Source organism: Takifugu rubripes, chromosome 21 (genome assembly GCF_901000725.2).
Source record: "Takifugu rubripes chromosome 21, fTakRub1.2, whole genome shotgun sequence".
In the NCBI taxonomy this organism is placed as follows: Eukaryota; Metazoa; Chordata; class Actinopteri; order Tetraodontiformes; family Tetraodontidae; genus Takifugu; species Takifugu rubripes.
Window position 1 is genome coordinate 9363839 of NC_042305.1, and position 22910 is coordinate 9386748.

Consider the following 22910-nt stretch of genomic DNA (forward strand, 5'->3'; position numbering starts at 1 on the left):
TATTCCTATTATATATATTAAAAAGTGCATAGAAACGGAATAAAATAAGATTCCGTAAAAGTACTCACAATATTTGTAATAATTTTATAGATTTAAGAATTAACGATATTGGCCTGCAGGTGGCCGCAGAGAGTCGAATTTAAGTAGCTTTCGTTGACTTGAAACTGGTTTTAATTTCCACCATCGTTCACTCGTTTGCTACAGGAAAATGGAGTTTTACATGTATTTATTTCATATCATGGCATGTTAATAAGGGCGTAGCTAAATCAGCCCCTCCATTAGTACGACGTAAACAAAAACAGCATGTCTTGTACTGCTCAGGAATCACTGTCATTGATATTCTTTTGGACAAACATTTAGCATGGCAACTTAAAATAATGTAGTGCTAAAACATGGGGGGGTCTCTGATGAGTCATTAAAAGTGCCCCAGCCCCCCCTCCCCGTGAAAACCCAATAAACGCTGGCCCTGTAACCTGAACTCACACGGGAATGATGATAAAAGCTGGGAAAATAATGCACTTCAAAGATTCTCTGAGATTCTGCTTCCCAGAATGAGAAAAAAAATCAAAGTTTGTGACTCAGTGGGATTCTACATCAGACCCCACCCCACCCTTAATAACACCAAGGGATGCCTGGAGCTGGATAAATGAGTCTGGGAACATTTTAAATTCAGCACTCCATGTAGCACAAACAATTTATTTAGACTGCATTATTGTAGGTGGTTTGAGAGACAGACGGCTGCAGCTGCACAGTGACGAGCACTGAAAAGAAATGTGCTACAGAGGCTGGCAGCACGTTCCGTCACCCTCACAGGTCCCTCGGATGGACCCGAGCAAGTGCAACTTTTCACGCAGGAGTGCACACGATCCTCCCTGACATCCGCTGGGTGTGTCCGTATCCCTGGGGAAAAAAAATCTATCAATAATTTAATGCTTTAATCAGAAAATTTCCAACTGCATAGAGGAAGCAAAAGCACTGATGCAGCATTTAGTTATTTTAATCCCTGCTTTCAATCGATTTTAAATACAGACGTGAACAGCGGAGACATTGTGAGGTCATCGACAGTGAGGCAGCTTCTGCTCTCATCCACCATAACCAAAAACAGTGGTGAAATAATGTATTTGTGGTTGTGTTCTCCTTCAGTGCATCGACAGGAGGGCTGAATATACAGAGTGGATTTTAGTTTTGTTGGCCAAGCCAGCTGAAACTAAAGAAAAAAAATAATTATATATATATAAAACCTACACTGTTGCCACAGCAACATTGGAGACCCCGTAAATGTAACTACGCATCACAGGAACATGGACGGGCCACTTCTGTGCATTTTATCCAACACATTCCCATAACTGTCCTGCTTCCAGCAGTAGATGCACTAAAAGCATTTGTGGAACGTTTTATCGCAGCATGACAGACGCGCACACCAGGAAGGAGTGTGTGTTCTGCATGTATGGAGCCTGGAAACCACAATAAATACCAATTCGGTCACAGTAAAATCCCTGTGGGCGGGGCTTAGCTGGGGGACAACACCAGTGCTAGTGCTAATTAAGCCTACTTGTGAAGAGTTGGTTGGGTTTTTTTTAAATAATAATCATACCATGATGTAATCACACATAATTAGCCACCGCATCAAAACGTCCGCTTTGACTTTAACTCCCGCCTGTGAGCGTGTGTCAGGACATCAGTGCCGGCTCAGTAAAGCAGCTATTTGATTTCTGTTCATTTAATATCACCGAGGCTTGTGCTGAACCGATGTCCTGCTTGTCCATCGTGTTTTCAGGAGGGCTGCTGCTCTGCTGTCCTTCCACGTGCTGCTCGTTAGCAAGCGTGGAGGTTTCGCTCTGCTTGAGGGCTTGCAGTGGACAGGAGGTCACGTGAGGACAGTGGGCGATGATGATAGACAGAGGAGCGTGGGACACTGCTATCAGACCGCCCCGCATGGAGATCTCCGTAGGGCAGTGGTAGGAAATCTCACAGCTGCTGCTGCTGTGCTCGTTGAAGAGGTCCATCCTGAGGCCATTTGTGTTGCGTCTGATGGAGTCAGTGACGCTGTTGTGAATGGACGTGCGTCTGCTGCCGCTGCTCTCCAGCTGCGGCCGGCGGCCCAGGATGTGGCGCCTGATAATTTTGCGGAAGGTTTGCCTGAACTCTCGGATGCGGTAGGCGTAGATGAAGGGGTTGACGACAGAGTTGCCGTGGGACAGGATTATGGCCGTGTACATGATTAACATCGGCGGGCGGTAACATTTGGGACAGAAGTAGGTGAAGCAGTTGATGATGTGCAGGGGCAGCCAGCACACTGCAAAGAGCCCCACGATGATGGCCAGAGACTTGGCAGCCTGGACCTCCTTCTGCAGCGTGGAGCCAGATCTTTCACCATGGACAACTTTCAGCTGAATGAGCCTGAGTTGGTGCCGAGCGGCCATGAAGATGCACAGGTAGATGCCCAGCATCAGCAGCAGGGGGATCAGCACGCAGCCAAAAAAGTTGAAGTAGACCATGTAAGACATGAGGACCACCTCTTCAAACAGGCACTTGACCAGACCCGGGGAGCAGTCTTGGGAGGGTTCAGGTTTTACATGCCAGCCCATCATGGGGGTCAGGCCGATGGCGATGGACAAAACCCAGCAAATGGCAATAATGCCCTGTGCCCGCTTACCGGTCACCAAGCTGTTATACCTGGAGAGAAAAGAAAGGAACATCAGAAAACCGCTGTGGAACCAAGGAGAGTGGCGGCGTCGCCCATCATAATAGGATGCTACAAAGTCAAAGCCGACTATCGGCAGGGAGTGAAAACCTCCACGGAGGGGGTCCAAAAGTCAAAAATAGACTGTGGTGAACAGCATTGGAAGATCGTTCCGCATCCCTGCAGTCAAAGTACAAACAAGGTCTTTAAGTAGTCCTCAACGGAAGAGGCTATTTTGAGTGTGGCTGCAGTTCAGTGTGGGAGAGCAGCTGAGATATTTGTCTTTGCTTTTTCACATATTTGAAATGTTGAAGTGCAAAGGTTAATGTCGCAAAAACAAGCAGACACACACACACACACACACACACACACACACACACACACCCTGCAACAACGCATCAGTAATGTGAAAAACACCAGAAGACCCCTCACGGAGCTGAGAGCTCTGTGTGGAGGGGAAAAAAGGGATCCAGATTCAGATGAGGACGCCGTCTCTGGGGCTCCACACAAGCCACCTTCAGCTAGTCTTAAAGTTTTAACAGCAAAATAAATATTATTGGATTGCTCGGAGGGTTACACAGTAAAACATACAAGAGTTCCAGGGGGACGAAACCTCAAGAGAGCGTCTGCTTCTAGACATATTTATTCAGCTGAGGCTCAGACGTCAAGTCTTGCTAAACAGATGTTAAAAATTGGAAAAGCAAAATTGAATAAGGGGGGGAAAAACTGCTGTTTTTTAAAAGATATCGCGCGCGGGGGGGGGGGGGGGGGGGGTTGTGTTGCTACCAGTTATTTCAAAATTCATGAATTCATCATGTCCTGTTGCAGTGCCTCCCATACCTGAGCGGTAGCTTGATGGCGATGTAACGGTCGATAGCGATGGCCAGCAGGCTGAAGATGGAGCTCTGGGTGAGGACCAACACGAAGCAGGCGATAAACAGGCAGCCATAGAAGTTGGAGCAGAAACCGGTGCTGATGGCGATGGAGAACGGAATGGCCAGGACGCCCACGGCGATGTCCGCCACCGCCAGAGACACCACGAAGAAGTTGGTGATAGTCTGCAGGTTGCTGTTGAGACACACGGCCCAACACACCAGCACGTTGCCCAACACGGAGAACACGGCGATCAGCAGCTCCAGGACGATGTAGCTCATGGTGTAGGGGTCCAGCATGATGGCACGAGCGGCGGGACAACTGATGAGGAGCGAGGAACGCTGACCTCAAGGACCATAGCTGCAGCCTGGCAGCCAGTGAGCTCAGCCTGCTCTCCACCAACACTTTCAGCCGCGTGTGGAGGATCTCTCTCTCCCAGCTCAGCAAACCATCGCCGAGGCTTCAGATCCGAAAAAGCTCCTCCGCTGTCCTCGCCCCTCAGATTCGTCCCCTCAGCAGCGTTTTCCCATGATGCTCTCCGGGGCCTGACGTGCTGCCAACAACACACATGGCTGGAACGTTATGCTGCTGAAGACGGAGGTGCAGAAATGGAAAAGAGGAAATGTTTTTTTATGATAGGGGAAGTGACTTTCGACAGACGCACCAAAATCAGATATGTCACGCCGCCTAAAAATAACAATTTCCTCCCAGCTATCGAACAGAAACTTAGTGTGCTCGCCAGAATATTGGCCAATCGCAGCGAAGTAAGACGGGTTCGACGGCCCAACAAAAACAGACATCAAGAGGATGTTTCCCAACTCCCAAACACACTGATGAACTAGATTAATATTCAGTTTTAACCTTCCCTGACTCTGCAGCGGCGCTGGTGGAACACGGTGTCCAATGGAAATAGAGAAAACGAGTGCAGATGGCGCCCACACTGCACTTTCATAGATTTGATCACATCCAGTCACGGTGTGACTATTTAAAATGCATGAGCTTGAATTATCCGTGTAGTCCTGGGAGGGGTTTCACTTTTAGCGAAACACAGGGCAACGTGTAATCTTGGTCCACGAGATTAAAACTGGACAAACAATCACAAACACGACGGGGTTTATTTATCTCCCCCACGATCAAGCACCACGAAAAGAAATATAAACCACATCAGAGGCAGCGTGAAGAAAGCAAATGTTATCTTTACAAAAAGAGACGGTTAGAGTTTGTGAACAGGCTGGAAAAGCTCAGTGTGCTGATGATGTTAGTCGGAAAGCATATTTATTGATTTTATTGCTGACACGGCTGCTTGATTGGTGCGTTTGCTTTGCAGGGAGGGACTTCATGCTAACTTCGACAGAGATTTAGGTTCATTATTTCAGAAAGGTCTGGAGCTCAAACCGATTCATGGCAAGAAGAGGAAAAGCAGTTGTTTGAAATGTGATTGTATTTAGAGAGATGACGGCAAACCAGGACGGACTTTTAAAATCCTGATAAGACCGCCATTGTGCTAAATAAAACTGAGTTTCTGTCCCTTCAGACGCTCAGGCTGAGCTGGGGTTCATCATCTAAAGAGCAGGTCTTTCCCAGAAGTGAAGCTGGTAAGAAGGAAACCAGAGACATTGATGGCCTTGGTCATATTGTGGTTTCTGGACTATTGGGTCAACCCAGAACTCACAAGTTCAGACATCACGCTTTCGTTTCGTCACGTCTGTGTGTGGCTCGATCCCATGATTCTTAAGCCCCGATCCTGTTTTGTGGCGGTCCTTTTTTTCAATTGGATTCCTGAAACACGCATTTGTTGCAGCTTGTTAAAACATCTCGTGCATCCGTGCGCCCAGACCAAAGATCCCAGAGGACAGCAAAGGAAATGATGCTCCACACGTTGATTCTCCCATGCGACTGCTGCGTCCCACAATAACAAACTCCAGGGATTCACGGATAATCGAGGGAAAGAGGGTTCTCTCTGAAGGACTGGCCCATAATTCAACTTTAAAAAAAAACATATTTGAAAACCTCCCCAGAAGAAGAAGAGGAGGAACGAGCATCACTATAACAAACCGGCAGTGTGTGGCGCTCCGTTTGGGTCCTGATGTGGCCGCACGATCAACATTGCCACTTCCAGATTAATTCAGCAGCTGTAACCCCCCCCACCACACACACACACACACACACACACACACACTCACATAATCGTGCTGCGTTTCCCCGAAATCAGACATCTTTTACTGATTTAGTATCAGACTCACGTTACGCATTTGATAGTTTTGCATTAGAAAATCTTCTTGTTTCCTTTTATTTGTGTTTGTATTTATCATTGGGGGGAAAGAGGCTAAAAAATAAAAACAAGGTGAGGAGTCTTCTGGGTGTGACCAGTAGGGGGCCTTATAGCGTACCCCTCATTTTCTTGCCGTATATTTACTGTTTTTTCTTTAACTGTTCTAAAGCAGCTTCCATGACGACAATGACCGACACTGATAAAATATGTTTAAGAGGTTTGGTGACGGCAGGAAACACATTATCTGTATTTACGTAAATGTAGAGTATTCAGAGGAAAACGTCACCTGAGATTGTGCGTGTCGTGTCCACAGTTGTGGTCACATGACGTGGCTTAAAATCACACCATCTGCACGTGGATCCTGGTGCACATCCTGCAGCGCTGCGTAAATACGACACCAACGTCATGGTCCAGTGGACCGGCGTACGGGAGTCAAACGGAGGATTCCTTTCCTTGCAGAACAGATTCCGTGGTACCCTTGGGTTGTATAAGCTACGGGATGCTGCTGCTGCTGGTAACCATCAAACATCGGCTTCCTGTTTTCGGGGTTTGGGTTTTGATATAATTGACACATTTGCTACAGTCGACCATCGCATCCTCCTCTCTGAACTGGGCATCACTGGCACTGCTTTAAGTACCTAACTGGGCCTTCAGTCAGGGTGCCGCGGCAACGCCAGCTTTCGCCAGCTCTCCACTGGCGTCCCCCAAGGATCCGTGCTGGGGCCGCTGCTCCGTGCACGACTTTGCCGATCATCCGCCCACGTGGTTTTTCATCATGCAGATGACACCCAAACTGCATCAGCACGGATGACGGATCACCTCCCCCAACTTAAACCTGCTAAATCTGAGATTCCTGTTTCTATTCGCCACAACAGCAACGTTAAAATTGACAACTTGTCTCCTTCCCAGACTGTTCCAGGTCACGGTAGACGATAAGTGGGACCTTCTCTGGCCACGTAGCCCCGGTCTTTGCCTTATTCCACAGAAAGGTCAGGCCACTCCTGACCCGGCTGCTGGTACAAGACGTGCTGATGTGCTGCATTATCTACTGACCCCTCTGCTGGGTGTGTGGCTGCCACACTCATCGGGGCCTGGTCTTTAACCAATCGGGGCTGGCTATCATCAGCCCACCGCTGATCAAGCTCCACGGGCTATCTTTAGCTGCCCGCATTAAGTTCAAGTCACTCATGTTGGCCTACAAAGGACGAGCTGGATCTGCTCCCTCTGACTCGAACAATCCTGTCCCAGGACACGCTGCCCCTCGTCCGCCTGGCAGAACCGTCTGTCCAGTCTAGACTGTTCTGGAGCAGCAGCCCCACAGCTCTTCCAGGCCCTTTCCCTCCTCTCCTGCTGCAGTGCCAAGCTCCAAATATCAACTAGTTTCTTGTAATCGTTCTCATCTTTGGCCTCTTTTCACCTTGGTTTTCTACCACCTTTGTGCGGCTGACAGCTTCTCTTCACGCGTCCGCCCCGTCGGCTCCACATACCTTCAGCTCTGGGTTAGAGTTACTGCCCCGGGGACTGTAGGGGGTCAGCGACAGGGGTTAAAGTGCCTGCTTTGTAATGAACTCTAAAATAAATCTGACTGGCGGGGGACGAGCTCGCGCAGACCTTTGACCTCAAAATTCTAATCAGTTCATTCTTGAGTCCGACTCGTACGATGCGCCGCCGGGCTGCACGGTGGATGTGGAGCCCGGGTCAAAGGTTTGTCAGGTTGGTACTAAATTCTGTCTTTGTAAAAATAAAAAATAAAAATAAAACGTGAAGGAAAAAGTGAAGGAATATGTTTATGTGCAATGCAGAATTAGTGGGATTAGAGGCCCCGGCTTGATTAGGGATTAAGAACCAGAATGAGGCGAGAGGAAACCTAAGAAAGGGCTTTATTTCCTCGACTTTACTGCACAATAGTTTCCGATGGTGTGAATGGACGTGAGGAACAAGTAGAGCGCGGAGGTTACGCAAGAGTGGAGGTGGACACGGCGCACGGGGACGGAGACAAAGGAGGGAGGGCGCTGTGGAATGGTGGCGAGGACAGGCTGAGGATGGGGCGTGAATAAAAGAGGGGCGGCAAAGATGGAGGGTCATTTAATCTCTAACAAAAGGAACCTGAGAGGTGTAATTCAAAAATAGGGGAGCCTGGAAACCGAGGTCCCTCGACCCCAAAAATCAGCCTGGCCTCTGTTTCACCCCCAGTCGGCGCAGTCCCCCCTACCCTCTAGGTGGCGCTATAACACCCCAAAACCCATCAGACATAAACGGTGCTTAATTGTCCTGAGGTTGGGTCACCTGATGGGCCCCCGTCCGGCGACACCGGACTTAGTTTCATAGATTTGGTCTCGAACCGAGTGTCTGGTGGAGTTTGGGTCACAGCTGGGAACTGTGAGATAACTCGGAAGAGGGCGGAAGAGGGCGACCCGCTGCCGGACGCGCACACGCACCGCGCGTCTGTCAGGAAGCTGCGGAGAATATTCATCGGTTTCCTTCTCAAAGTTAAAGCCGTGCACATCCTGCACCAAAGGTCTGCCTCCTCCGCGCCCGTGCCGCAGGCCGCCAGGCGTCACACGCACGTCTATCCGGACCTCATGCACGCCCATGGGGTTACTATTCCACCAGTATAGAGCATTAAACGTGACCGGGGCGGAACGTCTGACGCCCTTTAAACACATTAAATAAGTGCTCGTGGTGACTAAACCGCGCGTGAAGTCTGGATTTGCGCCAAACGAACCCCAGTGACACACGCAGCATCCCCAAAAATCAACATTTATCCCCAAAAACTCAACATTTATCCCAAAAACTCAACATTTATCCCCCACTCTGACCGGCCGATGCTCACTCCGCGTGACTAAAAGTTGATCACTAGTAAAGTAAAGTAAAGTTTCCTCATTTGAGGCTTTTGAGATACTTGTGAGGACATGGGGGATGCAAAAGCCCCACTGACTCTATGGCCTGTGTCAACACTTCCTATCGTTAGTGTTTTATATGTTCTCTACTGCAGTCTAATCCCCCCCCCCTCCCCTCATCTAGGACCGCCATTGCTGCCGGGCTCTAATAAAGTGACCAAACTCTACAGATTTAAGGAATGAATTAATTTTTTTTAAATTACCTTCACAGCTCGACGTCGGCCGGTGACACTCCCGACACGTGAGGAGGGTGACGCGCGTCCACGTTGACGTCGCTCAGCCCGAAACTTCTGCTCCCAGCCAGGGAGCGGTTGTAAAGGGAGGAAACAAAGCGCCGCGGCTGCCGCACAGATGAGAAGTGCGAGGGAACAGTTTGCAGCCTCACTATCTCCCCTCACGCACGCACGCACGCACCTCCCTGCAGCTTATCGGGTTGTTTCCTCTGCGGGGGCGGGTCAGCGCCATCGCGGGGCGGTGACGTCGTGCCAGGTGTCTGTGAGCTAAACGGGCCTTTAATTACATATTAATTAGTGCATGTGTTTAAACTTTATAGAAACTGAATATCATTAAAGGTTTAAAGGCGCTTTTTTCTTTTGTACTATCAGACGTTGTAGCTGGATAAATACACAGAAGAGCAATAATGAGCAGCTTTTAGCCAATTAAGGAGTCTGATTGATTAATACTGGGTTGGGTTAATGTTCTAAAATGGAGAGAGACAATAAGACTAGAGAATGTCTGCGTCAATGCTTTGGTTTTTTCCTCATTTTTTAATAACTACTGCCAGAAAAACAGCAACATAAAAACCAAACAGCATCTTTTAACAACTGATTGAACATTTGTGTGTACTTAATACTGTAGCTTAATCCCTTTACACATTAACGCACACATTTAACTCATTTAGCTTCAATTTAGCAATCTGTCGCTAAGAGACGTTTCAAAACTGCATGGAAACAAAACCAACCTCCTCACTGACTGAAAAAGCAGCAGGGTTTTTGTTTTTTTAAATATAGATATATATATATCTATATATAAACTAACCAGGCAACATGGGAATAAAAATACAAAATAAAGCACGTTCAGTGGAATTCTCAGAACTCTTTCAAGTAAACAAATAATGTAGCGTGATGAAGTGGACCAATAAAAAAAAGCGCACAATAAACACACTGTTCACATTTGCTTTGATTGTTGTGTAAAGCTAATATACCCAGAGCTTCGGAATACACGTCCCTCATATCTGCGTCATCTGGGCCTGGAGTGTGCCTTCATCCCTTCGACCTCTGGGTCCCATCAGTCACTCACCACAGGCGTGGCCGCACGCACACACGCACGCACACACAGATGTTGTTCCTGATGTTGCTGCTGATAACAGCCATCAACTCAACAACTGGACTTTAGACAACTCAGTTCACACAGTGACAAGCATCTGTCTGGGGGGGAAGACCCACGGCTCACAATGACACTTTCACCGACAGAAAGAGGAAATTAGTGTTAAAAACAAAAAAAGCTTATCTCAGTGCAGTTACAACTTACTGTAGTGTTATAAATACGTTTGCACACATGCGTAAAGCAATGAATAAATAGTGACTCTGCAGAGGTGAGCTAAACCCATAGCATTACATGCTAACACTTTAAGTCCGACCTATCTATTACTAAACTAGTTAGAAGACACTAATGTAGGCAGCTTAGGCGCTCGTGTGTCCTGTAATGAGCAAGTGGAGGCTGCATAAACACACGAATAAATGGTATAAAAAGTGTCTTCATGCGGCTGCAACTGCTGACAAATGCTACGATTAAAATGTGCGGAGCATTTGATAAATGTTAGCGTGCTCGTTAGGTCTGTAGCTTATTAACACGATGAATGTGAGGACTTAAAGTGTTAATATTAATGCTTCCCAATGAAACCAGAAATAGTAAATGGTGTAGCACAAAACAAAATAGCTCTATGGTAACATAAGTTAGTGGAAAACCAGCTGGATATCACCGCATCAACGCTAACATGTCAAATTAAAATGAGACATTCGGCTGCTTATTTGCTTCATTTCGTAGATGCAAGATGGGAAAATGATGCACTCTCATGCAGGCCTGCAAGAGCTTGGCTTAGCATGTAAACCAGAGGAGCGACCGCTAGCATGGCTCCATTCCAAAGATAATAAATATGTCACATAACTGTGAAAAGCCTAAAGTCCTGCGGTCCGTCTAGAACACACCGCTGATGCCCGATAATGTAGGCAATCTGTTCAGATTTAACCTTTAAGAAAAAACAACATCTCAGCAAGCTAAACAACCTTCATCACCACCTCAAACACGTGCTGTGCCGATTTACAAAAATGTGTGTGAGGTGCAATTAATGACAAAAAAAAACAGTTTTGTGAAGTGTTAAGTGAAATCGGGGCTCTGAACGGTGCCGTCTGGTAGAAAGAGCGAGGCAGAAAAGCACGAGAGTGGCATCACTGCTCTCATCCAACATGTGCAACATAGTGAATCCCCATCAGCTTCAATCACTACGTTAACAATAAGCTGCATTCAGCTACAGGACTACGTGCGCAGGATTAAAGAAATCTTTTTTTTCCTGCATGGAGCCACTGTGCGGGACACTTTCACCTCCAGGATGGGGGAATTTAAGGCTAATAAAAACTCCAAATCCCATTTGGGGTTGCTAGTAAAGTCAGTACACGTCAAATAAATATTAATGATTGAAAGTTTGAGTGTTCGTGCTGCTCAGCGAAGCGTGCGTGCGTGGGTTTTATAGGCTGGAGCCATTCCTGCGCTCGACACGGCAGCAGTCATGCTGCCTGCAGCAGCGCTCCCTCTGGAGCAACGACTCTGGGAACGTTCGGCTTCGCGATCTGCAGAGAAAAGAAGGTAGCGAGCCTCTCCCGCCTCCAAACTCCGACAGGCACTTCATCCTGAGCCCGAGGCATCTGCAGCGTGCCGTACCGTGTGGAAGACTGGGCGTGAAAAGGCCGTCTGAACTATTCAGCGCTGGGGGGGAATTCCGACCTCACTGCCTTTTGGTTTGTGGCGTTCCACAGCAGCTCAAACCGAGAGAAAGAGTATTGTAAACATCAGTCTGCAACGTCGCTGAGCTAAATGTGAGGCGAGAAACGCTCGCAAGGGAAAGTGGAGTTAAAGGCACTGTTTCTTGACCCTCGTTGCCGCTCCGCCGTTTCACAAACAGCCCTTTGGGTGCGTTTCTCCGCTCAGCTCCTTCCACGCTGCGCTGTTAGGAGCTGAGCGGGGACGGCGTTGTTGAATGTCGGTGACGCGGTTATTTCTGGGGTGGGGGGGGGGGGGTCTGCTGGGCGGGGAGGAGCCCGGAGCAGTCAGGTCTCAAAGTACTTGTAGATTGCCGTAACGTAGGTCATGACGCTCTGCCAGTCTGGCCTCTCAGTGTGCACCATGTCGTTGATGTCCTGGAAACCAGAGCAGGAGAAACAGTGGACGTGAGGAGGGAGGACCCACAACTGGCTCTGATGGCGCTGCAGAACTTACCAAAGTGCATTTGATGCCCACACTCTCTGCAGCCTGGAAGGCCAGAGTGAAGTTCCTCCTCTGCGATATGAAGAGAATCAAGAGTCACTGACTGGTCTGTGGTGTACACAGACCACAACACCGGTGAAGGGAGGACGGGGGTGCAGGCGAAGTACAAATTCTACCTGAATTTGCTTCATTGTTTAACAAAATGACCAATAGCAACCTCTCTGTGATGCCCACTCCCATAATCATTCGTCCCTGGGTTTACTGATGGAGCGCTGGGTCACTACTTGCCTTCTCTTGGCTGGTGAGTTCCTGGTATGGGATGTGTGCAGGCAGGTAGGTGTGCAGCACAGCGCAGAAGGCTAGGCCGTCATTCCAGCTGCTGCTGAAGTTTGTGATGTCAATGTTCTGAAAAACAAGAACGTAACTTTTTAAAAAAAAGTGTGCCGAGTTATCGCCAGAGTACAGACCAGCTGCTTTTATCAGTCCACACTCTTGAGATAAAGCAGGGCGGGACAGGCCGGGTCCGCCTGGTTAGCGGGCTAATTTCAGCTGTGCTAACATTGAAAATTCTAGGTCAAACGCTGCTGAGCTAAGACGTTCCAGCCTTTTATCCCACTGAGGCACGACTACGGGCTCTCAGCTATATGACGCTCATAAAGACAGGGTCCTCATGAAACCATTAAAAATGATTTAACAACAATGGAGCGCTGATTTGAGGACATTCTCCGAACAGGACTGTAAATCTGCGACTGTAAATTCTCCTTGGTGTCAAACCATCGGTGGTTCAGAGGATGTCACATGTTCATACCAGGCCGTTAAAACACACAGGATGTGTTAAATGTTGCGCACTTCCTGAAAAAGACCCCGGCTGTCAAGGAAACCACAACCTATGTCAGCTAAAAGGGGGTAAACATCACCGCACCTGCCAATTGTCCTTTTTAGAGCTATTTCAAGTCCAATGCTGGGGTGTGTGTTGTCTCTGGTCAGACATTCTGGCGTTGTCTAACTACCACATGCAACGACCCCCTGATGCAGTCTGTACCAGGGCTTTAAAACATCAGCGTCAGCAGTGACCTGTGACCCCAGTATCAGAGGGAGAGGAGCAGGCTGGTTTGATCAGAATTTAAGCTGAGAGGGCCAGAGAGGCAAAATGGGATCTTCAATCCTGAGGGGAGAGCAGGAAGTCTGGTCTACCATTCCATCAATACACTAATATGTTGACAACATTTCCACTGGAAATTATATCAGGGAGAACTGTCTTCGGCTGAGAGCCCGAGGGCATGACAGGTGCAGATGTGTGGCAAGAAAACAACATTCAGAGTGCGCTACGCTAGCAGAGGCTAGCGGAGGCTAGCGGAGCCTGATGGACGCTTTCGTTTCATTTTCAAAACTCTAATTTACTGTTGCTGACGTCGGCATCCCCACAGCCACAACAACACGCTGAAACATCTGGGACCCCGTGACGCAAAACTTGGACTCGCTGCCACTTCTTCTGGGTTCTGGTTTGACGTGAGGTCATGGGTTCGTTACCTGGTAGCCCTCAGTCTTCTTCTGACACCACTTGAGCAGAGCATTTCTCTTGGAGCCTCCGTACTCTCTGGCCAGCGCCGACAGCGGATCCTTCCGCTCTTCTCTGTAACACAAACACGGATGATGTATAGACAAGCAAAGACATTTATATTGTGTTGGTTAGACAAACACATGCATTAGGGACGTTATACGTTGTCATGACTACGCTCAAAGAAACAGGAATGGAATGTAACCAAGCGCATTTGGAAATAACATTTAAGGGGGTTTTTGAAGATGAAAACTTCATTTGAACTGATGATGATTACAATATGTGAGAGGATTTTGCTGAATTGACTCTTCTGGTGCTACCTTAGGCGGCTACGCGTCGTAGGGGTAACAGAAGCTGTGGGGGAGGAGGAGGACAGAGACAGCGGGGCGGATGCAGCGCTCATCGCCATCAGGGAGGTGGAGGAGGCCCCCTCCGAAGCCGACATGTCCCTCTTCATCTCCTCACTGCTCCGCCGGGACACTGCTCAGGAAATAGGAGGCAATTATTGGATTTTATTCCCACTAATCCGGTGGCAGAATTAGCCCGCGGCAGGTTTGCGTGGCTAATGTCGTCTCTCTGACCTGAGATGGTTTTGGTGGAGTCCATGTTGGAGACCCTCTGGAGGGCGGATGGAGGCCGGCTCGCTGCGCTCCCCCTGAGGAGGTGCTCAGCTGTGGACAGTATTTACATCACATATGACACAGCGTCTCTATAAGGTCCTTCCTCTGAAATATTGTCAGGGAAGAGCTACATTCCAGACCCCGTGGATGCAGGAAATACGGACCAACGAGGCTTCCTCGTCCAGAGAAAACAATAAATCAGAGGGAGGGGGGGTGTAACATGGAGACTATGGTCCAATCTGCACGTTCGCATGAGACATTTGAACTCATTACTGGTGAGAATGAACTGAGGGAAACTTCAGAGTATCTGCTGCCTCATTATTGCTCCTCGTTTTAACGTTTGAGTACTCAGGATATGAAGTCAACAGGCTGCGAAGGAGCTCCGGGGTTCACCGAGGGGACAGTGAACCCGGTTAAAGAGCAGGATATGATAGGTTGAGTACGTCATTGATCTTATCCAAGGTTCACCCACCTGGTATGGTGATGTCTGTGTACGTGGGCCTCTTATCACCGAGGGAGGAGAGGGGCTTAGCTGCTGACATCGACCCGCTGATGGAGTGTCTCTGAAGGGGCAAAAATACCCCAGATGAGCATTAAAGTGCCCTTTTAGAAATGCAACCCCCCCCCCCGGTCAGAATACCTGTATGGGCGAGACAGCGGCTGCCGGTGGCGTCTTCATAGGGCTGGGGCTGAGGGGGGTGCGGGGCAGCGGGGCGGCTGAGACGGTCGGGGTCACGGAAGCACCGTTGGAAGGTGGACCTGCGGGGGAAACGCTGCCGGTTCAGATGGCGGCGAGCGTCCTGGCGGGCGGCGGGGAACCGGTCGTACCTTGTGAGGCGCTGTCAAAGCTTTTGATGAGCGTTTTGACTGTGGGGGACGGCTCAGAGGAGGTGGAGGACCTCCGGCTCAGACCCATTCCCTGTCGGAGAGCGGCCAGGTCTCTCTCCACCGCGTTCATGTAGTTATACACTCTGCCTCGCTCTTCATCCTGTCTGGAACACACACACACACACACACGGTAATACCGTCAGGTTGTAAACTCACAGCCCCTGACCGTGGCGTGCAAACTAATTCAGTTTATATATTAGGTGGAAGAGACATTTATGGAGAAACTGGAACTGAAAGTGGGTCTGCAGAGGCACTCTATCAACTGTGGGATCCTTCAGAGATAAACGAATACAAACGAAGCGTAAACAACCATTATCGCATAATCAAATAAGCAGCTTTAAATCTGCCTTTGTTTACGGAGAGAGGACAGGCCGTGTCAGCGCGACCACGGGAGCGCTCCTAAGTGGCTCTTACTTGCGGCTCTTGACCTCCTCCAGCTCCTTGCTCAGCTTCTCGTTCTTCTCCTGGGCCTCCTGCAGCCTGCGCCGCAGGTCGCCGATCTCCTCCTGAGCTTCCGACTTGATGTCGTTGGCGATGACGACGGCCGTCTGCAGGTCGGCCTGGAACTGGCGCCACTCCATCGACTCCTCCTGAAAGCAGAAGCAGCGGCCACATCAGTGCTCCGCTTTCTCCATTCGCCCACTGGAATTGTCCGCACGCACCCTCAGCCGGCGGTGGAGGATCTTGATCTCTCGTTCCATGTCATGTTTCTGGTCCTGCAGCTTCTTCACCGAGTCTGAAACAGAGTCGATAGAAGACTCGGAACTTCGCGGATTCGAAAAGGCACCGGGAACAGGGAGACAGACTCACTCTCCAGGTCTGTGATGATGAGGTTGTCGTGCAGCTTCAGAGCTCGGTGCTGCTCCACCTCGTCCTCCAGCTCAAAGATGGTCTCCTTCATGTCGGCGATCTCCGTCTCCTTCTCCTGCAGGTCCATGCGCTGCTTCTCCAGGGCGCGCTCCTGCTCGCTCAGCTGCCGCTGCGCCTGTTCCCGGAACTCCCTGTATTCCCGATCCAGCTGCAACCACAGGAGAACGTGTACAGCGCGGCTCTAAACAAGAACAATCAGAAGCTGAATCCACTGTCTCTCACCTTACTGAAGGTCTCCTGCAGGTGGCCGAGGTCACTGTGCGCTTGCTCCAGGCCCTCCTGTAATTTCGCCGCCTTGGCCTCGGCCTCCTCCTTCCCCAGACGCACGCCCTCCAGCAGCTGGCAGATGTCGTTCTTGTCCCCGGCAGTGTGGAGCGAGTAGAGCTCGGCCACTCGCTGCCTCTCCTGGTCCAGCTGGGCCCTGCAGCGGCTCAGCTCTGCCTGCTCACTGCTGACGGCGTCCTTGTACTCGTGGAGCGCGGCCTCGACGGCGGCCCGGCCCTGCCTCTCCGACTCCATGATGCGCTCCATCTGGTGGTTCCTCTCCTTCAGCGCTCCGATCATCTCCTGGGCCTCGGCGTTGTCCTGCTCGGCCATCTTCAGCGTGTTGGACAGGTGCTGCTGGACACCAAGCAGCTGCTCCCTCTCGAAGCGGGCGTTTTCTGCCAGGTCTGCGTAGCGCTGCTCCAGCTCCATGTAGCGGCCGCTCTTGATGTCCTCCTCCAGCACGTACGATACATGATGCTCATCCAGCAGAGAGCGCAGGTACTCGATCTGCCGGCCATAGAGCTCAAGCTTATCACTCTGCTGGCACAGGGAGTCCATCAGGATCACCTTCTCTTCTCCCAGACGTTCGTTCTCCCCGTTCAGCTCCTGGGTGATTTGCTGCAGGTCGGCCAGCTCCTGTAAAGTGGCCTGGAGCTCCTCAGCAGTGCTGTGTTGGTTCTCCTCCATCTGGTGAATGCGCTCGGTCAGACAGGCCACGGACACTTCGCTGGCGTTCCCGCTGCTACCTCTCCGAGAGCGCTCCCTGCTGGGCGCGCATTCCGACTCCGACGACGAGGACGCCCCGGAGGGGGCGTCCAGCGCGTCGTCGCTGGAGGTGACGGCCTGGTAGACCTCGCTAGATTCGCTGTCAAGATTGTCTGCCGAACCTCCGTGCTGGTGCCCTGCGAGCAGGTCCTCTAAGGAACCGGGGGCGGATCCCTCCACTGAAGAGGTCAGCGTGCCCGTCCCCCCGCCGTCACTTTGCCCGCTCCCTGCAGCCAGGTCGGGGCTGAGGGACGCGTAGCTGAACAACTTGTCCGAGCCGTCGAGCCTCTGTTCCAGAGAAAAGCCCAGCGCGTTGAGCCGATCCTTGAGCATTCTGTTCTCACTCTTCAACAGGTTAAGCTCCTCTCTGATGGCCTGGTTTTGCTCCTGTAACAGAATAAGTGTGGACTCCACGTCGGCGGCCGTGATGGCCGACACGTGGGGCTTCTCCTCCTCCTCCTCCTCCTCCTCCTCCTCGGGACCTTCCTGCAGCTCCTTTCCTCCCAAACCAAGCTGGACCCTCATGTCTCTCAGCTCGCTGCGTAGGTGGAGGATCTCCACATCCTTGCTTTTAGCCAAACCCAGCAGATCTTTGACTTTAGCCTCGAGGGCAACCTTATCACTTATCTGGCCGTCTGATTTAGATTTGCTCATGCGGCTCTCAGACTCTACCAGCACCTGGCTGCGTGAGCGCTTCCCCGAGGCTGCGTCCCCCACCACCGTACCTGCCGCAGACTGCTTCTTATTGGCCGAGGCTCTGGATGTTCGCAGGCGGTCGCGTGTTAAATTTGTCTCCTTGGTAACCGAAGATGTCAAACGCTTGGATGTAGTACCTAATAAAAGTACACAGAAAGTCACGCCGCACTTCCAAGAGAGACCAGAACTGAGTAAAAAGGAAAAAGCTGTACCTGATGTTGTCTTTGGTTTGTCTAGGGTGCTAGCAGTGGTCCCAACAGACGCTGTTCTCTTGGTCTTGGCGACAGCGTTAGATGATGTGGGGTTCCCTCCGGCCATAGCTGCTAAAAGGTCATCGCTGCTTTTTACCTGGAGGCAGAAATGTTGACAGTAGCCATCACGCTCTCCATAAAATCGGATACATTTCCACTAAAATGGCGTCAGGAAGCGCAGCCTTACCTTAGAAAGAGGTGCTGCTGTGCTGCTCTTGGATACGGGCTTCCCAGTGCCTGTGGTACCGGCGACCTCTGGCTTCCCTCGCTCTCCGCTCGCCCTACTCACCGCTGGCCGCACCGACTTCTTCATGCTAAGCCCTCTGATGCCGGTTCATCTACAGCTCGGTCTGGACGTAGAGGAGGGAAGCAAAAAGGTGAAGAACGTCAAAACGCACAGCGAAAGCTGCAATTTTTCACAGAGGAAAAAAATGATTTCCGCCAACAGAAGAGAAAGAAACCGTTTTCATCACAGCGAACGCCAGAAAACGTTTGTCAGCTCCTGTCGTCTGATAAACAGACGCTCAAACAGCAAAATAGCTGCAGCTCCAACAGCAGAATGGTAGCTAGCAATAAGTGGTTCAGACCTGATGACTTTAATCCTGGTATATTCACATTCAGGCGTACCCAGGAGGACCACCCAGGAGAGGAAGTTAGGACCTGTTCCTCCACTAGATGGCCCTCCTGTTTGTGATATGGAATCAGCTGCAACAACAATCACACAAATAAGCTTCTGGGTGGGTGGTTCAGGAGGCTGTCGTGTGTTTATCCGAGGGGAATGAACCGAGCAAAAAACCACGGTGCCGATCCAAAAAAGGCAAGAACCCATCGCATCGGACATCAAAGTCAAATACTTTTCAGCAAAAAGAAGAGTCTGTTAGTCTGTTGCCGAGCAACCGACAATGGATTCCATTGCTACCTGCCAAGAAATCATATTAGGCCACGAAAGTTGGAACCGCCAACTCAAACGGGATCCACCTCCTGGGCACGAAGTCTTTATTTACCCCAAAAGGTTTCGTATAAAACACCTTGAAGTGTTTCAGCTGGCAAAGAAAGACGCAACTGTTGTAAAGGCCGCAAACACATAAAGAACGCACGTCGGAAAGACGGGAGGTTCTATTCAGCGTAGCGGAGTGATGTCACGAGCGCACAGCTGGAGAGGAGCTGCAAGTATTTTGCCACAGATCTGGAAGTCTGTGTTCTGAAGGTGCTGAAGAGGAAAACAGGAGCTAAAGTTATTTATTTCTTGGAGCAAATCCAACCCAAATTAATGTCCCAGCCAATAATCTGCTGTTTTCTTGAGGGTTTGTTGATCGATTCGTTTCGTGGCAGGAGGTCAAATTCAGAAAAATAAAATAAATTAATCAGGAATCTTAGCTACACAAATACAAATCTGATCGTGTGACCACCAAAAACTGGTCCAGTGTGGAGACTAGTTCATCATCAGGGTGTTTTGGTTCTGGACGAAACACGTCACGCGTTCATTAACCACCTCCGACAAGAAAAACACAACCACCTGCATCACGTGTAGGAAGATAATCTTTTCCAGTCATTCAGACGCTGCAGCTCTGTGATCCAGATGTGCAGCGCATTCTTTTCACAGATCCGTGTGGCGTTTCACTAAAGAATGCACAGAATAACTCTCTGAACATGCAAAACGCACCATAGCTGTATTTTTGGGCTGTCGTTGAGCACGAACATGTCTGCTAATACAGTGGGACCTCTACTTATGAAATTAATTGGTTCCGGAAGTTGTTTCGTAACCTGAAAATTACGTAAGTAGAGGCGCGTTTTCCATGTAAATGCCCTAATCCGTTCCAAGCCCCCAAAAATTCGGACATCATTTTTTTAAAAATCATAAAAATGCATCAAAACATGTAACAAATACATGTTACACTTAGGTTACCGCACAATAAATGTAGGAATTCAGTGCAGGAACAAAATGACTTTATTACAGGCTAATCTTACATTAGCCGTCACTACTAGCAACGAACGCTAACACTTGTGGTAACACCGCCATCTAATGGACAAACATACGAACACCCACAATAAATGAAAGTTAAACGAAGGCGACGCTGGGATGCACACAAACTGTACATATTGACGTCCCTCCTAGCAAATGCAGCTCGACACGTGCACACGCCATGTTTGCGTACGCGAAACTCCGCGAGCGGCGAGTAGCAGCGGTAGCGTATTTTTGCCTTTCGTATCCTGAAATTTCAAGAGGAAATATTTTCCCGTTGAGACGTTTCGTAACCTGAAAATTCCGCATGTAGAGACGTTCGTAAGTAGAGGTCCCACGGTACTGCATACGGTGGCTAAATCAGGCGGTCGTGATCGTGGTTCGACGCTCTCTGGCCTGCACGTACGACCTCCTCATAACACATGTGGAAGGGTGTTGTCAGTTCCAACGTGTGAGCTGAACAACTCAACAATGTGAATAGTTGAATGTGTGTCAAAGCAGATGTGTGAAAAAGAGCCGCACGCTCCAGTTCAGCCCTTTTCTTTGGGTCTGAACGGGCATGAGGGTGCTGGCGGGGCCCCAAAAGACCAGCAAACCGCAGGTTTGTCCTCCCCAATGAAAAGCTTCTGTGGGTTTAATCATCCCTGGGATAAACTAGAGTGAGCACGTCTACCAAAACTGTGTGTTTTGTTTTTTGGGGGGGTTAAAAGTCTGATCAACCGTGGAAAAACAAGACCATGAATAACTTTGTCATTGGTGACTCAATGTTGCTCAGCTGACCACTTACAACATCTTTCTGTTTTAAGAGCTTAAATCTCTCACAGTCTCAAATAGTATCCAGGGGACCATCTGACCGCATTCATCTAGTGAGGATGGACACTGTCGGGGGGACAATATAACATGGCACCATAAAATATACTAATCTTACCTCATAGATGTAAAAGGAAAAGAATTCAGGGTGCTTTAGAGTAAGCAACAAGCTAACCCAACGCTTGGTTCAAATTAAATAGAACTTTGTGGTTTTAGTGGTGATGAAGGTGAGTCTCATTTAAGAAGAACCCAAAAGGAACAGTGGTCTGTGTGTGGTTTTCCCTGTACAGACAACTGATTAAAGCACATATCACAGATGGGACAAAAGCAAGACAGTGGAGAGAATGAGCTGGGGGTGGGGCGCTGGACCAGAAACTCATTAGGACTCTTTCCCTGCTCCCCCTTCTGGATTCATGCTTTAACCACGGGGGAGCCACTTCCGAAGCAAAACACCAGCTTCCTGCAGAGGCGTCTCCATTAGAACAGAGAGCCGTAGAGCCTGAAGGGGAGACTGTGTGTACAAAGACAAACAGGCTCCGGTCCAGCACCAAACAGAGAGGACACTGTCAAACAGGACGTCTTTTACTTCCATGCTTCGTGATCAAGTTTGGAATACAAAAACATTTTCTGATACAACTATTCAAAATCACAAGTCGACTACAAAGTGTAGACACATTTCAAACTCGGTGACTAAACTGTGTCAACCTATTCGGTTTTATTCTTTCACATCAGTGAATGTCCCCATGGTTTCTTTGGGAAGCATTTATGATTCCTTCTTTACCAAGATGAGGATGGCAGAGCCAAGTTGATGGTTTTCAGAAAGATGATTTCTAAAATGGTACAAAGTATGTAACACCGACACGTCCCGCCGTGGCTGATGACTTCTCTTTGGCCAGTGAATAACTATTGTTCATGGCTAAACCTTTTTGTTGTTGTTGATCTGAGCTAAACCCACATCAGCAACATTAGCAGAAAATGCTAACATGAAGTCTAAAAGCCGTCATACACCAACAGCTTTTCCAAACCACACCGTTTGGCAAAATGGAGCTACCCGACACTCTTAGCGAGCAGTCGGCTTTAAAATCTTGTTTGAGTATAACTAACGACTTCAAAAACAGCGAGCTCGGCTAGCTAGTTAGCAAAGTGAGGCACGCAGGGAATGCGAGTAATTTCATTTCCGGTTTGGTCACGCACTTTCAAAACAAAGCAAACATGAACACAACCTCACACCGAAATCAAATATCTAACATACGAGAGGCTACATTTCACCAGGGTAAAGTCCTGGCAATAAAAATGTCTGCTATAAGTCATGCTGAGTAGTGTGTGGTCCTATTACAAGTTTACAAAAATGTACATTTCTTCCCTATAGACTCGACCCTAAACCAGCCAAAAGAGTTCTGCAGTTAAAACGACTTTTTATTCCTGATAAACCAGAATCTAGTAGTTGCATACACACGCACGCACTTATTGACAGCGCTGGTAAAGCGTTGCAAAAGCTTATTTTGAAATAACTGATGGCTGTCCATGTGAAGGTTTCTGCCTTGACAACTTACCTAAAAGCGATCTAAAACCTGAATCATCTACAAACCCAATGAAAGACGCGAGTCTGGCAAATTAAAACAACTTTGGTTGTTGATCCCGCTGCTTTCACGGGCGTCTAGTTTCCCCTTAAGCTGTCAAAAAGAGAAATGGCAGCTAAAGGTGCTAGCGCCGCGGCTAATGCGCCTGCTAACAATGTTAGCATAGCCGGCATAAAGGCAGCGCCGTGGCAACGAGCTGATAAATCCTCCATACCTGATGTTTCCACGCTTCTCTCGGTTGGGCTGCTGATAAATGGCCGATGGTGGCTCATTGGGGTTCCACGGGAGCCCGCTAATCCTTCACCTCAGACAGCGGCGGGCAGCATCGCTATCGGATATCAGCCCCTCTTCTGGCAGCAGCAGCCGGCCGGACGATCCTCTGCCCCCTCCTCTGGTTGCATCATCTCAGCATCCCCCTCTGCGGGCAGGAGGGG

At 49.3% G+C, this 22910-nt stretch overlaps 2 protein-coding genes across 7 annotated transcripts; both read right to left on the reverse strand.

Annotated features, from left to right (window-relative positions):
* Positions 1–208: 208 nt before the first annotated feature.
* Positions 209–9122, reverse strand: adora2aa (adenosine A2a receptor a). Of its 5 annotated transcripts, none has more exons than XR_003886783.1 (4): positions 8932–9122; positions 3524–4144; positions 1595–2676; positions 209–900 (listed from the first exon to the last, which is right to left on the reverse strand). XR_003886783.1 is itself a non-coding variant. In XM_011615446.2 (4 exons), the coding sequence occupies exons 2-4, from the start codon at positions 3853–3855 to the stop codon at positions 847–849; spliced, it is 1332 nt and encodes a 443-aa protein (XP_011613748.1). In that variant the 5' UTR covers positions 3856–4144; positions 8932–9122; the 3' UTR covers positions 209–846. The 5 variants fall into 5 exon arrangements, 4 of the variants coding, with proteins under 4 accessions (XP_011613748.1, XP_003974772.2, XP_011613747.2 ...); XM_011615446.2 differs by having other exon boundaries at positions 1731–2676; XM_003974723.3 differs by having other exon boundaries at positions 209–2676; positions 3524–4109.
* Positions 9123–9462: 340 nt separating this feature from the next.
* Positions 9463–22897, reverse strand: specc1la (sperm antigen with calponin homology and coiled-coil domains 1-like a). 2 transcript variants are annotated; one of them, XM_011615269.2, is made up of 16 exons: positions 22691–22897; positions 18311–18473; positions 18085–18220; positions 16367–18009; positions 16085–16292; positions 15937–16010; positions 15689–15864; positions 15215–15378; positions 15027–15145; positions 14859–14949; positions 14348–14437; positions 14087–14246; positions 13739–13841; positions 12497–12613; positions 12221–12280; positions 9463–12141 (listed from the first exon to the last, which is right to left on the reverse strand). In XM_011615269.2, exons 2-16 carry the CDS (start codon positions 18434–18436, stop codon positions 12052–12054), a joined length of 3357 nt encoding a protein of 1118 aa, XP_011613571.1. In that variant the 5' UTR covers positions 18437–18473; positions 22691–22897; the 3' UTR covers positions 9463–12051.
* Positions 22898–22910: the final 13 nt, after the last annotated feature.

Coding starts and splice junctions, on each gene's coding strand:
- adora2aa (XM_003974723.3), bottom strand. CDS start 3,855: ATGCTGGACCCCTACACCATGAGCTACATCGTCCTGGAGCTGCTGATC. Junction 2,677..3,523: donor GCCATCAAGCTACCGCTCAG/GTATGGGAGGCA, acceptor TTTTCTCTCCAG/GTATAACAGCTTGGTGACCG.
- specc1la (XM_011615269.2), bottom strand. CDS start 18,436: ATGAAGAAGTCGGTGCGGCCAGCGGTGAGTAGGGCGAGCGGAGAGCGA. Junction 18,010..18,084: donor CAAACCAAAGACAACATCAG/GTACAGCTTTTT, acceptor TACTTTTATTAG/GTACTACATCCAAGCGTTTG. Junction 16,293..16,366: donor TGCAGGAGACCTTCAGTAAG/GTGAGAGACAGT, acceptor CTGTGGTTGCAG/CTGGATCGGGAATACAGGGA.